The 15,619-nt window shown below is 34.7% G+C and overlaps 2 protein-coding genes and 1 non-coding gene across 3 annotated transcripts; 2 read left to right on the top strand and 1 right to left on the bottom strand.

Moving 5' to 3' along the window:
* Positions 1 to 657: 657 nt before the first annotated feature.
* Positions 658 to 764, top strand: LOC142172223 (small nucleolar RNA R71). Its single transcript, XR_012701598.1, has one exon. It is a non-coding gene; the product is annotated as a small nucleolar RNA R71 (small nucleolar RNA).
* Positions 765 to 1,164: 400 nt separating this feature from the next.
* LOC142172082 (tubby-like protein 8) lies at positions 1,165 to 8,239 on the bottom strand. Its single transcript, XM_075235850.1, has 3 exons — positions 8,234 to 8,239; positions 7,181 to 7,575; positions 1,165 to 1,276 (listed from the first exon to the last, which is right to left on the bottom strand). The coding sequence occupies exons 1-3, from the start codon at positions 8,237 to 8,239 to the stop codon at positions 1,165 to 1,167; spliced, it is 513 nt and encodes a 170-aa protein (XP_075091951.1).
* A 5,922-nt stretch (positions 8,240 to 14,161) lies between these two features.
* Positions 14,162 to 14,632, top strand: LOC142172081 (uncharacterized). The gene has a single exon (XM_075235849.1). It carries the CDS (start codon positions 14,162 to 14,164, stop codon positions 14,630 to 14,632), a length of 471 nt encoding a protein of 156 aa, XP_075091950.1.
* The last annotated feature ends 987 nt before the right edge of the window (positions 14,633 to 15,619 follow it).

Below are 15,619 nucleotides of genomic sequence, written 5' to 3'. Positions count from 1 at the left end.
CAACATTCCTTTTATTTCAAACAACCCATCACCTTGTCGCACTATCTTTGCTATAGAGGTTGTTGATAAGCTAGTTGTTGATTCTGCTGATTAAACCCTTGTTGCCTTTGATAAGGCACAGTCTGACCCTGTGGTCTTGCAGCTCCAGGATTATTATTATTGTTGTACTGCTGCTGTGCTGGCCTATATTGTTGATTCTGTTGTCCCCAAGTCTGACCACCTTGTCTCTGGCCTCCATAGTTGCCCACATAGTTCATATTCTCTTGATAGTTCCGATTGTCACTCTCACCGCTCCACAAGCACACATATGGCTGATTAATGCATGGTGTGCATAATCCTCCATTTGTCGTGTCAACTATGTGCACCTGCTTCAGGCCTGACTCATCAATCGTTTTGGTTAGGATACTCAATTGCGACATCATCGTAGCCATATTCTCAGCCATAGAGTTGTTTGGGTCTAAAGCTACTCAGTGAACTACAGGAATAATTGTAGAGTCACTTATCATCCATCCTGAGTTTTGAGCCATTTTATCAAGTAAAACCTTACATTTCCTGAATGATTTGCTCAAAAATGCTCCACCTGCTGAAGCATCCACATTGGCCTTCAAGTTGTCTGCTAATCTCATGTAGAACTTTTGCCCCAACATCTGATCTGGAATGCCATGATGTGGACACTTAACCAGCATCCCTTTGAACCTCTCCCATATTTCTTGCAATGTTTCAGCTGGTTTCTACCTGAAGCTCAATATCTCATCAACTTGCTTGGATGGGGAGCGAATTGAGCCAAGTTTGAGCCTCTCCCATCACTGAGAATGGAAAAAACAACAGTCTTATTTCTTCCGGTGTCACATTCAGTTGCCTTTGCATGACACAAATTGACATGAAATTTTTCAGATGCTATTGTAGATCTTCAATATAAGGCCCTGAGAACAGTCCCTTGTTAAGCAACAAATGTAACATGTTGTTTATAATTTGAAATGATTCCTCTTGTATCAGAGGGACTGCAATTGCGGTTGCCAGGTTTTCAGTGATGGGTTGTGCCCAATCATACAAGGCCACTTCTGGTACAAGAGGAGGTTCCACACCCTGATTGTTCGGGTCATTCACATTGTTTTGGTTATTTATTATGTCACCCATGTCTAGTTCGATTCATTCCGTTGAGTTCTATTGTCGTTTGTCTTTCTTGTGTGCTCGATTTAGTGCCTTGAAAGCTTTCTCAGGATCTGAAAATGCTTCAAATAATTCACCAGTTCTTGAGGAGTTTCTAGGCATGCACCTGTAACACACAAGACTACAAATGTAAGAATTTCAATATAATGAATTTAAAATGAAGAAAATTAACTAAACTTAAAATCCTAGTAATTCTTCTAGCTGTAATTAATAACACCGTTAATTTCTCGGTAACGGTGCCAAAATTTGATCACGCTCAACTATGCCTCTTAAGAGGTCTAGCGGTCGTTACAAATATAATATGGTTTACAAGTCCGGAGTCGAATCCCATAGGGAATTAACCTATTAATTACAACCACTAGTTTCGCAAGAATTCAAGTAATCAACCTTCAAAAATATTAAATATCGAGTTGAGTGTTTATTAACTAAGATAAGAGTAATTAAAATACAGTAATTTATACTAGCAGAGCAAACGTTGTAGACAAGATTTGGAAAAGTCTAGGGTTATGATTTTCCCTATTATCGGAATCTCCCCCGCTACGTTTTCTATAAATTTGCCTAAGTATTCTCTACCGATCGCGAGTACTTTGGGTGTCGTATCTCTCTCTCTCGAGCAACTACCATATGTTACTAGACATATTCTCTCGAACTACTCTAGCTGGCACTAATTTACCGCTCACTACGATCGCACCAAGGTTTCGTTATCGCTAATCCCACATTTAAACCCTCCGTATTGATCTCTCAAATACGTTAGGAATGGTGTCGTTCAACGACTACCTAAATTAGTACTCTCTCTCGAGTAATACACACTAAATAGGCACAATTAATTGAGACCTCTTCAATTAACAACAACAAAAGTATAGTTGAACAAGTAGAGAAAGATCAACGGTAAATTTATATTAAATGTAGTGACCAAATTAGCCTCCAATAGGTTCCATCAAACCCTAGATGGGAAGGTTTAGCTACTCATAATTATACTAACAATCTTGATAATAATTGAAAGCATTAAAATACAGATTAAGGAAGAATGGAAGAGAAAAACTCTTGTGATTCGTTGCTTCTAAGTGTTTCCATAGCCTTTTTTCTCTCCAATAATGTCTCCCCCTAAGAAATAGGTTTAGAACCCCTTTTATACATGTTGGGGGCGTGTAGGGTCGAAACTACTAAATCCTAACCGAAATAGGACAAAATCCTCCCTTAGCCGTCTCGCTTGGCGCCTGGCGCCAATCAAGACGCCGAAATTTTTCACTATCCAACCTTTGGCGTTTTGGTTGGTGCACCAACCTGGGCACCAAACTCACACTCCCTTCAAATTCTTTTGTTTTTACTTCACTTCGCATGCAAGCTTTTCAAATCACTTCAAATTGACTCCTACACATATAAACACCATTATTAAGCTCGAGTCACAAATATTTACGCCAAAGTTAACAAGATTGAGGTATAATGCAAGGCAAATTACATGCGAAAATATGGATTTTTATCCTAACATCAGGACAACACCAAGAAGTCATGTAAAAGCAACATAAATAACAAGATACTAAGATGATCGAAATGCAAAAAATAACAGGTAGTCAAAGAAACATAATACCAACCAAATGCGAGAGTACGTACTAATACTACCGGTATAAATAATCTAGACTACCTAACTTACTACCCTAATTCTCGACCTCCACACCTTCCTATCAAGTGTCATGTCATCGGTTAGTTGTAGTTGCGCCATGTCATGCCTAATCATCTCACCCCCAACTCTTTTTCGGCCTACCTCTACCTCTCCTAAGGCCCTCCAATATAACCTCTCACACTTCCTTACCGGGACGTATGTGCTTCTCCTCCTCAAGGGTGGATGTACCTTGATATAAGTGGTATCATCCGACACCGCTTCATCGGAAAAGTTCACTAAATATGTGTAAATTATAAATATGTACAAAAATAGTTATTAAATAAAAAAGAATAGACACAGCTTTACACATATATCTCGCTAGCTCTCCTGGTCAAGCGCTTCACGTTTCTTGGAGAGATCTTGGGTTTGAAACTCAATAGCTTCATGCCGTGCTAAAATTGAGTAATGTTTTATGTGCGTTTTCTGCTTAAGAATGTGTCATTGAAGGTGGAACCCTTCACCCCTTAGCTGGTAAAGGACAAACTAAACTAGTGGACCACACTAGGTTTGGGGTGCATTAACAATAATTTTTCGTAGGTTCTATGGTAAGCTATCTCACTATTTTTTTTCTTTCGGCCAAACCAATATACAGTTCATTCAACTTTGACTTTATTTTTTATTTTGGCACTCTATCTTAACCTTATTCCATTTTGGCCCTCCAACTCTATTTCTTATGTTTCATTTTAACACAAAAGCTAAAACCAGTGCAAAAAAATATAGCACATGTTTATACACAAATCTGAAGTGTAATAAATATCCAATTAAATGTTGCCACCAGGTTTTTTCATCCTTTATTTCATATAAGCTTGAAGTTTGAAGTGAATCCATGTCTCAAAGAAAATTATTTTTTCATAATGGAATGGATATTTGTTCTTGTGGATTTCAAGTTGAACTGAAAGTATCATGGACACCAAGAAATCTGGGTCGGGTATTTTATTATTGACTCGTTTGACAAGGATGAACAACTTTTAATTGGATATTTATTACACATCTGATTTGTGTATATACACGCGCTATATTTTTTTGCACTGGTTTCAGCTTTTGTGTTTAAATGAAACATAAGAAGTAGAGTTTGAGGGCCAAAATGGAACAAGGTTGAGATAGAGTGCCAAAATAAAAAATAAGACCAAGTTGAATGGGCTTAATATGTATTTGGCCTTTTTCTTTCTATCTTTATATTGGCAATGATGAAGTTGGTCCAAACCAATTTGTAAATCAAATAATGAAAAAGTTTTTAAGCGATTAAATGTCAACACCGCTTATGAAAAATCGTACGTACGCCCCTGCTCCTCCTCACATATTTTTGTAAGTTATCTGTGAACTGAAAAATAAGATTTGAAAACCCAAAAAAGGAAAAAGGAAGAAGGATAAAATTATATAATCATCAAAAGGAATTTTTAAGTTATTTCTCTCTACTGTCATACTATATGAATATATATAACCTCTTTTTTTTCTTTTGCCGAATTTTTGGGTTTTGCCCCTCCAACACTCCGTTTGAGAGGAGGGGAAAAGGACGACCAAAGGCAAACAGTTTCATTTTCACTATATTAATTAGTTGCTAGTCTGTCTGCACATATTTATACACACATATAGACATTGAACATGTAGGTGTAAATGCTTACTAATTATTATTTCAACCTGCAACGTAATATAGTAAGGACCACTACAAATGAGAGTCATGATGTATATACCATATATACATGTTTTGGAGAAATGAGGTTACTCCACTTTTGTGTTAAAAGGAACCATCATTTATGCTTTTCTCAATTGTCTACGTAAAGATTCCATGAGAATCATTTTTAAGCATTAGTGTTCTACTCTTGAAGCGAATTAGAGCAATATATAATGGCTCCATATATAGTACTATGGTGATAATCTTTATCACTATCGTATTACATGAACGTAGTGTGATAAATCTGGCCACTTTTATTTACCTATGATGCTATGTACACCTGGTGTTGCCACTCCAGAAGCGGAGTCAGGATTTTAACCTTTTGTATTATGGAATTTTACAACAACGACTTCAAATGTTAGTGAATGAGTTCTAAATTAATTTTTGTACATATTCAATGAAATACTTTGTTCGAGCAAAAGTTATTGAATTCGGTCGAACCCGTATCTCGGCTTCTACCTCCACCCTGTTACGCGGCGCCTTCCTGAGATTCCTTGGAAGGGCGACGTAAGGCTAAGCAACAGATGTCAGTGCAGTTACTATCTGCCAACTGAAGTCCCCTCCGTACGCTAGACGAGATTGTCAACGTCGTACGGGAAAATCAATGTCAAGAGCAATTGAGAGAACAGAAATGTTGAGAATGAATGAAAGTTTGATTGCATTAATGAAAGCTATTACAGAAAAGCAATACGGTATCGAGGGACAGAGACACCAGTACAGAGAATTGTTTGCTTGCTAGAATGTTTGATTGCTTGATCCTCCCTAATAGTGCTTAAAAAAAATAAACCAAAGTTATAGGACTTGACCTAACTAAACTAGGGAGACATAATGGAAATACATGAAATAAAACTACGCTATATTTACAATGAAAAGGACTTATATTCCTACAAAGTAGAAGACGGTCTGTTGGCAGCAACCTTGTCTTTGGCATCAGGTTCTTTGTATAGTAAGAACTTAGTGTGAATTAGCTTACGTACTAAATGAATTTCACTACTCTGATCACTTTGTCATTATTAACAAACATAATCGTCATTGCAAGGTTGTAAACGAAAGCGACCACTCACAGAGGAGCTAAAGACAAGATCAAAAGCTCTTACACAAACAAAGATCAAGAAATAAATGATCCCGTGCAGCTCAGTTTCTTACAAAAAAATACCAACCATTTATTGTGAAAGAAAAAACAACTAGGTCCAAATTCTATCAATTATTAATATCGAATTCATGGCTAGACCGGTAGAAGTCATATCTATAATTATAATAAAGGCTATAGGTCATCGGTTGTGACGTTTACGAAGGGTCAACCCCTCGGATTTGTTAGGTTGCTGTCTATACCCGAAACGAATATTGGTCCATCATCATGTTAGAAATGAGAAGCCTATTAAACATTAACATTTATTTACCGGCAGAAATATTCGGGACCCATCTAAACTTGATAACTTTTGTTTAATTCCCCTTAAACTTCACGTGGTCTAAACTTCAAAATTTGATAGTCTTGACCCCCTTGATGTTGATGTGGCAAAGGGCGTGAATACAATCTTTTTTAGGCGCGCGGGAGGGAAGAAAAATCAAAAAATTAACTTTCAAGTGGGGTATTTTTTGAATATTAATTACCGCATAATCAAATATAATGATTTATTTGTTAGAATTATATTTATCGTTATTTCTTCTTAATATACATTGTATATTTTTTTTCAATTGTATTTTTTTAGATACAATGAATATATGTTTCAATTATATATTTCTTATCTTTTTTTTTCAGTCCAAATCTACAAAAGTTAGTTGAAACTCCATTTATTTTAGCCAAATAGAAAGAAGATTTAGCCAAAGTAATGAAGTTCAAAAGGTATATTTTCTACAAAAAGGAAAAAAATACTATATATTGTTATTTTTATTTTCATGCAATGACTATTTGTTTAAACTATGCATTTTTCTTTTTCGAGTCAAATTCGCAAATATTTGATCGAAATTTTACTATGTTTAGCTAAAATATTTATTTAGCCAATATATGGAGTTCCAACAACATATTTTTTTTTATTATTTTTTGAGATGCAAAGATAATATATATGTTCTAACTGTGTATTCCTTCTTTTTTGACAAAATATGTAAAAGTAACTTGATTAAACTATCATTATCTTTAGCCAAATAAATAATTATAATTAAAATAACGTTGTTTCAAGTTTATTTTTATAAATTTTGGCACGAAAAAATAATTTAAATAGTTGGTGTACTTAAAAAGATAAAAATGTATGTTTTATTATAAAAAGAAATGTCACATAGACAAAAAAAAATCATGTGGCATATGTGTTGGTCGAAGCTATGAAATTGCCAAGTACAGGGGTATTAAAAATCACATGAAATTTAAGGGGGAACTAAATAAAAGTTGCCAAATTCAGCCAAGGGTGGGCGCCGGCCGGTTCGGTTCGATTTTTATAAAGTTCGGTTCGGTTTGTTCGGTTTTCGATTTTCTATTTGGTGCACCAATAACCGAACCAAAATTAGTTCGATTTCTTCGGTTCGGTCGGTTTTCGATTCAGTTCGATCGATTTTGAACAATGAATAATGATTCCTATTCCACTCCACGTGATGCCTTAAAGAAAAAATTGTTGAACACACTTAGTCAATTCAATGACTTGTTGTTCAGAGGTTGAACAACAAAAGGCTCCAGAAATTTCATTTACAATGTGCAGCACAGCTTTGAATCAATAGTAGCCAAACATATGCAAAATGCTTGATAACCTGTCAATGGATACCTGTAATCCATCACATACTTAGATTTCCCCACTCTACCAAGTTGTAGAATCGTGTGCCTTCCATTCTTCTCCATAGTCAGCTGAAAGTTCTTAACTGAACTCTGGATTCTAAGTCCTGCTCTTCCTCTATCTCTAAAATCTAACTTATATTGTCTTGACACCTTATTATAATGAGGAATCTTTGAAAACAGTTGATTCACTTTGTCTATATGCTCCTCCCAATATGTGGGTAGCCCGCCGAGAAAACTATATCCTCTATGAAAACTTCGGTTTTTCGGTTTAATCGAAAACCGAAGTTGTAAAATCGAGCACCGAACTGAACACTGAAATTATAGAAAACATAAACTGCAAACTGACCGAATAAGCCGAAAAATCGAAACCGAAAAAACCGAAGTTTACGGTTCGATCGATTTTTTCGGTCGGTATTATGCTTACCCCTAAGTTCAGGAGGGTCCCAAACTACTCTGCCTTTATTTACCTATTGGTAACAAAATTATATGCCTATACGGAGAGAGTACCTGTTTGGCTAAACTTCTAAAAATTATTTATTTTGAGAAGCATTTTTGCAAACCCTCCAAATTTACTTTACTTGAATTGTGTTGTTATATTTGTCTCGAATTCGTCGCCAATACACTTATTTATCCGATGTCCCTGAAGGGAAATGTTAAAACAATTTATGGATAAGAAAAAAAAAGTTATGGTAAATATTTATGATTAAAAATTAAAATAAAATAGTGAAACCTCTACATCCATGGTAAGGACGACCATCCCTCTCTGAGTTGTGGCAGTGCAATGTCCAACTTTTAAAAAAAATCGAAATCAAGAGTTTAATTTCTAAAAGAAAAATCACGATAAAGAAAAGTTATATTAAGGATTTTGTGATATTTCTAGCTAATATAGAAGAAAATCTATGAGTAGATATATATATATATATATATATATATATATATATATATATCTGAAACAAAGTACAACTATTACCTTCATCTAACAGTAAACTCATTAAAAGAGGGTTAGACATTATTTGAGATAGATCATTTTGAAAATCAACGAACAATCAAGCTATATAATGTGAATTCTCATCCAAACAAGAAGTAAATGTGCAACTATATATAAGGTTTTCATGGTCGAAATATTAATCATAGAATTTAAGACTAAAGAAGATAAGAACTGTTTTTGTACAATGATAAACTTAGCTTCATAGGGTAAGGGTGCTAGAAATAGGCCATCTAGATTTAACCAATTCATTTTGATTGGATATATAAAGTAAAATGAGGTAATAGTATGAAATTGTAGTTGTACTTATAACATTGGAAAAGACAGTAATGATAAATAAATGTAGTGTCATTTTATTATATTTTTTCTCGGATCTCATCATGCAGACAGCTATCATATAGTATCTTTATGAAATTATGTACACTATTGTTTGGTTTACTTTAAATGTTTAGTAAATTAATAAAAGAATGTTAGCCTATGAATCCTAATCTTTTAACCTACAAATAACTGTAAAGAAATTGAATACCATGTGTTATCACTCTTTTTATATTTAATTTTAGAGTTACTCATCCATATCTTTCTTTTGATTTTTTTATGGTAGTAGGGACCAAATTTGAACTCTCAGTAATTATACAAACAAATAATAGTAGCATTAAATAAATGTAGATAAACGATCCCTTACTGTAACATGTTCAAGATTTCATGGAGTAAGTACAATTTTGAAAATATAAATTTAAATATATTGTCATACAAGGGTCTGAAAAATGTCAAACGGTCAAAGTATGTGATGAAGGTGTTACACTTCTTCTTTTTAACGTCAAACATACTACTAACGTCTACATTGCAAAACATATAAATGTCGAAAAATAAGAGTTTGGTGATCGATCTTTTCGTTTGAACTGATTAGTTGTAGGCTTGTCTGTTGTCTCACTTTTAGATAGATATCGTGTAAGTGTCTCAAGTAGGATTTGGAATATTTTGGGGGCATTGACCCTTATACAAATGACCTGACGATAAAAGTTCAATAATTATTAAAAAATTATTTAACTTTTTGGGTAAGATAAAAGAATTATTTAATTGCGTTAATTAGTTGAAGTTAGCGCTAAGATTCCGAACGGCTAAATGAAGTCTATAGATTAGTTGAAGTCAACTATGTCTACTGACATGAAGATGCTGTTTCTATTTTTTTTCTTTCTCTTTTTAAGTCAAGGAAATTGTGTTGTTAGATTTACTAAATAGTAATTTTACTAAATCTTGGATTTTGGAAAGGTTTAGATGGGGATTTACACATATTTTATTCTTTTGGAGTTTGGACAAAAGAAAGAGCACAAGATCTAGAAACCGGAATCCACATGATTGACTGCAATTCTTGTTTCTTTCTTTGATGAGAAAGTTGAAGATTATGAGTTAATTGTCTGTCTGGATAACTTTTTGCAAAAGTTTTTGACAAAATGTTTTCTAAGAAGGTATTTTGATAATTGTTAAGTTATTTGTTCTGAGAATTAAGTTTCATTTTTGAACCTTAAAGCATTCTATTAAAAAAGTTTTGTTAAATTTAATAGACCTATTGTTAAAAAAAGAAATAAATGATAATATTTCGAAAACAATAAGAACAATAATATACCCTGTATTATCCCACACCGTGGGGTCTGGGGAGGGTAGTGTGCACGCAGACCTTACCCCTATCTTTGTGAAGGTAGAGAGGTTGTTTCCAATAGATCATCGGCTCAGAAAAACATAAGCACCACATTAATTAAGAGATAGACAAAGAGGGACAACACCAAAAAGTCATGTAAAAGTAGCATAAAAATAACACGATAATAAGATGATCAAAATGAAAGAAAATGACGGGTAGTCAAAGAAACCTACTACCAACAGAATGCGAGAGTGCGTACTAATACTACCGGTATGAACAATCTAGACCACCTACCCTACTACCCTAATCTTCGACCTCCACACCTTCCTATCAAGGGTCATGTCCTCGGTCAGCTGAAGTTGCGTCATGTCTTGCCTAATCACCTCTCCCCACTTCTTCTTCAGCCTACATCTACCTCTCTGTAGGCCCTCCAATGTCAATCTCTCACACCTACTCACCGGGGCATCTGTGTTCCTGCTCCTCATATGTCCAAATTAAACCACTTAAACCTCGATTCTCGCATCTTATCCTCAATAGGGGTCACACCCACCTTGTCGCGAATAACCTCATTCTTAATCCTATCTAACCTGATGTAACCTCATTCTTAATCCTATCTAACCTGATGTGCCCGCACATTCATCTCAACATTCTCATTTCTGCTACCTATTGATATTTCAGAAAAAGAATATAAAAACTTGTCTATCAATTATACGCCTCTCCTGTTGTTTTTTTTAAAAAAAATTGTAAGCATACATAGGAAAAGCATGCTTCAAATACTTTTGTCGTCTAGATGTCTTAATCTTAAGAAAGACGTTTCTAATGGTGTGCTGCTAATAGTATTCCTATTCTTGAGCTAGTATAAGAGAATATTTTTTCTCGTCATCCTTTTTCTTCTTTCCAAAATTCCATTCTCATCACCTCATTCTTTCTAGTTTCTACTTATTTGACCGTCATTTGTTGATATTTAACATATCATTGATTATTATTATTATTTTCTTTTTTGCTTCTTTCAAAAGGGAACATTTATTAGGGCATGTCAATAATCTATTTACTTCTTACTGAACAAGAGAAGCATCACTCATAATCTACTGGAAAAGAAGAGAATTGATATAGCTAAACCTTTAATTTGAAAGTTGTCGCATTTATTACTCCAACAACAACAACAACAACCTAGTAAAATTCCACTAATGGGATCTGGGGAGGGGAGTGTGTACGCAGACCTTACCCTTACCCCGAAGGAGTAGAGAGGTTGTTTCCGAAAGAGCCTCGACTCAAAAAAATAAAAAGACAAAAGGGGCAAAAAGGGAGACAATATTAGTATCACAACAACAATCATAGGATAAATAGGAACACCATGAAATCCAGAAGAAAGATGCAAAGTAAAAGGAGACAATATTAGTAAATATTAGTATCACCACAACAGTCGTAAGAAAAATAGGAACCTCATGAAATCTAGAAGAAAGATGTAAAGCAAAAGCGATAGCTAGTAAATAGGACCTGCACTGAAAAGAGAAATAGTAAGCCACAACATTCCCACTAGTTATCTTAGAAAAAAAGTCCTACATGACTAGTCCCACAATGGTACGAAGTAAGGCACGACTCAACTACTTCCTAACCTACAACCCTAATACTCGACCTCCACATCTTCCTATCAAGTGTCATGTCCTCGGAAATCTGGAGCCTCGCCATATCCTGCCTGATCACCTCTCCCCAATACTTCTTAGGCCGCCCTCTACCTCTCCTCGTGCCCTCCGTAACCTGCTGCTCACACCTCCGTACCGGAGCATCTGGGTTTCTCCTCTGCTTAATTATTTTTCTGTGTCATAAATTTAATTTTTCGTTTGTTCTCTTAATACCTTAGCTATAATATGCTAGATAACAGGTTATAGTTTTCGGTTCTATATCAATTGAAGTCAATTGATAGATTAAAAAAGGGTCTTGGATAAAAAAAGTTACTGCATACAATATGTCAAGTAAGAAAAACTTACACCAATTATTTAGTAGCACTTTAGTAGTACTTTTATGAATCGACAAGTACGAATAATAAATTTGAGAACGTAGTTATCGACGTAAAATAATCACAAAAACTATTAATTTAGTGATATTAATATGCGTCTTCCATGCAATATGTGTTATTCTTGTTCTTTTTTCCTTCCCCATGTGATAGAAAAAAATTAAGTAAATAAACGATATGAGCATAATATAAAACCGAATCAAATTAGAAAAAAGAGCAATAATAACTGAATGTGCACGAATAATTAACAACAAAAGAATGAAGTGAAGAGAAAAAGGCTTAAAACGAAAATCCTATGTTGCATAAAAAATAGAGGATGAGAAAAAACCTTTTTTTTTTATTAGTAGCACTTTTAGACTATATATTATTTAGAATGGCGCCGTGGCCTTACCATACACGGCGGAATAAATAAACGCTCATGGGAACCCCAAATGTTTCCCACTGTTCAAATAAACATAAAAATGAAGGGCAATATTGTCATTTACTATCTGCTAATCTCCACCTATTCCGGGGACTGAACATCTGAATTCATAACCATAGCGCCAAACATTAAAATTCCAATTTACCCCAGTAAGTTAAAATTGGGGCCGCTATTACCCCCCCTAAATAGGGGTGGTTTGGTTTAAATCTGTTTTTCCCTAAAAAAAATATTAATATCAAAATCAAATTAAACCAAGTAAGTTAGTTTTTTATTGGTTCGGGTTTATCAATTTTTTCGGTTTTATGGTTTTTTTTATTGGTTCGGATTTTATAAATTCTTGGACTTAGCAAAATAAAGACGGCAAGCCAAGAGTGTAAACGACTAATATTACTGCAATTTTTTAAAAAAATTATATAAAACTACACACACGTGTGTGTGTTATAATAATTTTTAAATAGGTATTTTTATCGATTTGGTTCAATTTTTTGAATATTTTTTGCTTAAAACCAAAACCAAACTAGATTTAGTTGATCTCTAAAATTTAACACCAAAACGAAATCAAACCAAAAAGTAATCGATTTATACTATTGATTTGATTCATTTTCGATTTGGTTTGACTTTTTGATACATACATCGATTTGGTTCAACTTTTCGAATATTTTTTTTTGCTTAAAACCAAAACCAAACCAAATCATATTTTGTTGATCTCTAAAATTTAACACCAAAACGAAATCAAACCAAAAAGTAATCGATCTTTACTACTGATTTGATTCATTTTCAATTTGATTTAATTTTTTTATTTATGTGAATACCCCTATCCCTAAGAGTATTTTTCACCTTCAAAATTCTTTTGAGGAAGTATCTTACTATCTCCGTTCAATATAAATTTGGCAATTTATAAGAATAAAATAAGAACTTAATGGACAAAAATGTAGTTTGATACTTTTATGTACATACTTATTTTTTCCAAACAAATTTTAGCCCCTTATTTAGTTGACACTTTTATATGAGCTTGTTAAGTTACAGTAATTTTTCATAGAGTGCATTTGTTGGACTTCAGAATGGTCCAGCCTAATCCACTCTTAAGTTTCATACTGATGGCCCAACTTAGAAGACCTTATGATGTATTTATTTGTATCTTAATTTCCGGATTAAATGGCCCATGCGTGTAATAATATAGCTGATAGTTTTAGTTTAGTTAGTTGGGTCAGTTCATAGTCGGGTACAACCTGTTTGTATATAAATATAGTGGCTTCTCGATAGTTCTGTTGAGATTCATTATTCATTCACTGAAAAATGTCCTCTTTCTTTTCTCTCAACGGGTTCTAGCCCTAATCTGATATCTTCTCACAATTGCTTCGATCCATATAGTATTGACATGGTATCAGAGGTAGGAACTAGGTGGATCTCGATTTCCTCTATCGAGCGGTATTACCCTTGGGCGATTTCATCCAGATTTTGACCTTATTTCGGTTGTTAATCAATTTTTGGCCTTTGTGGGTATTTCGAATTTTTGGTGCGATTTTCTCACTTTCAGAAGATTATCTCCTCATAGAATTACTGTTCGACTCATTGCTGGTGGCTTCTAGTATTTTTTTTTTGTTGAAGAATTAACGTTTACAAGTTCTCAATTTTTGGCGGTTTCGAGGTTATCTACTGCAGCTAGGGTTGCGTTTACATCTCAAGGCCGTTACTTTTCTCCGATCGCGAAGAAGTTTGGGTAATCTCGGTCCTTTTGTTAGTATTGCACGTGTGGTTTCCTTTGTTGCTTTTAGTTGTTTCTCTTAATTCTGGTTATTGGTGTAAATTGTTGGTTTTCCTTTGAACAGTTTTATTTTTGCCATGGGAAGTATTGGTACTAGTACATCTTCTGCTGTTGCATTCATTCCTGACCCATCTAGTCCTTTATTCCTCCTCTCCTCCGATGTTCCTGGAGTATCTCTTGTCACAGTGCCCTTTTCAGGAATTGGTTTTTGGGGTTCGCGACGCAGTATGATTGTTTCCTTTTGTGCGAGAAACAAAATAGGGTTTATTGATGGGACCTGTACTGAACATACTATAGATTCTCTCCAATTTAAGCAATGGGATATGTGCAACAATATGGTGATATCCTTGTTGACTAATTCCTTGTCCCTTGATATAGCCGGAAGTGTTCAATACTCAGATACTGCAGGGTGCATTTGGACTCAACTAAACAGAAGATATGAAACTGTTAATGGTACTAAAGTTTTCGAAATAAAAAAGGAATTGGCTTCCACTAACCAAGGGTCCCTAGACATAGCCTTCTACTTTAACAAACTTAAGAAACTTTAGGATGAGCTTAGGTTCATGCGTAATTCTCAAGGGATACCATACACATATGCTGCCGAGTCTAATCTTCTGAAGGAAGATGAGGAGAGCAAGCTGCATCGGTTCTTTATGGGCTTGAATGAGGCCTATATTGGTTTCAGAAGTAACTTGTTGATGATGCAACTTTCTCCTTCCCTCGACACTGCTTATAGCATTCTTTTTCAGGATGAGAGGCAAAGACAAGCCTCTCCTTCTAATCTTGTTGTTGACACAGTTTCTTTCAATGTTAATTTTTCTAATAAGTCGCCCAATCCTGCTAGACACTATTTTCAAAAAGTAAACTTTGATCAGAACAAGTCCACAATGTACTGCAAATACGGCAAGAAACAAGGACATCTGATTGAAAAGTATTATAAGCTTCATGGGTTCCTATCCAATTTCAAATTTACTAAGGGGCTACCAAGGAGGACCGCTGCAAGTGTTGAGGTGCAGAATCCTGATGTTCATTATGAAGGTTCTAATTTTGTTGCTGAAGGTTGCAGTAGTTCCAGTGATTTTGGATCCTTAATTCCCGGCCTAACAAAGGATCAATGCACTCAGCTTTTGCTATTCCTGCAATAGAGCCATATTTCAGAATCTCCTCAGTCAAATCTAATGGCCTATGCCAACTTTGCTGGTATGACCTCTCCCTCTAATTGTGTAGATAAAGTGTCATATGGTGCATGCATGCTAACTAAGGTAAATGATTGCATTTGGATAATAGATTATGGAGCCACATACCATATGACCTCTAATAAAGATCTTCTTTTTGACATAAAACCTTTAGTAATACCTTACCTTGTCACTCTACCAAATGGATACAAGGTCAAAGTAACTTGTACTGGTTCTCTTTATTTTCTTTCATACACACTCCATCATGTACTCTATATTCCTAGTTTTCATTATAACATAATATATGTTTACAAACTTATCCCGCAGTTGGATTGTGATGTCTTGTTTACCAAAGTTTCA

The sequence above is a fragment of the Nicotiana tabacum genome, chromosome 17 (assembly GCF_000715075.1).
Source record: "Nicotiana tabacum cultivar K326 chromosome 17, ASM71507v2, whole genome shotgun sequence".
In the NCBI taxonomy this organism is placed as follows: domain Eukaryota; kingdom Viridiplantae; phylum Streptophyta; class Magnoliopsida; order Solanales; family Solanaceae; genus Nicotiana; species Nicotiana tabacum.
This window is presented reverse-complemented; position numbering and strand designations above follow the sequence as displayed.

Bases quoted from the DNA above. Each gene is read 5' to 3' on its own strand.
- LOC142172082 (XM_075235850.1), bottom strand. The intron at 1,277-7,180 runs GTAAATGAAATT...TGTGTGTTACAG, and splicing joins TCAAAGCTGTGCTGCACATT to GTGCATGCCTAGAAACTCCT.
- LOC142172081 (XM_075235849.1), top strand. From the start codon at position 14,162: ATGGGAAGTATTGGTACTAGTACATCTTCTGCTGTTGCATTCATTCCT.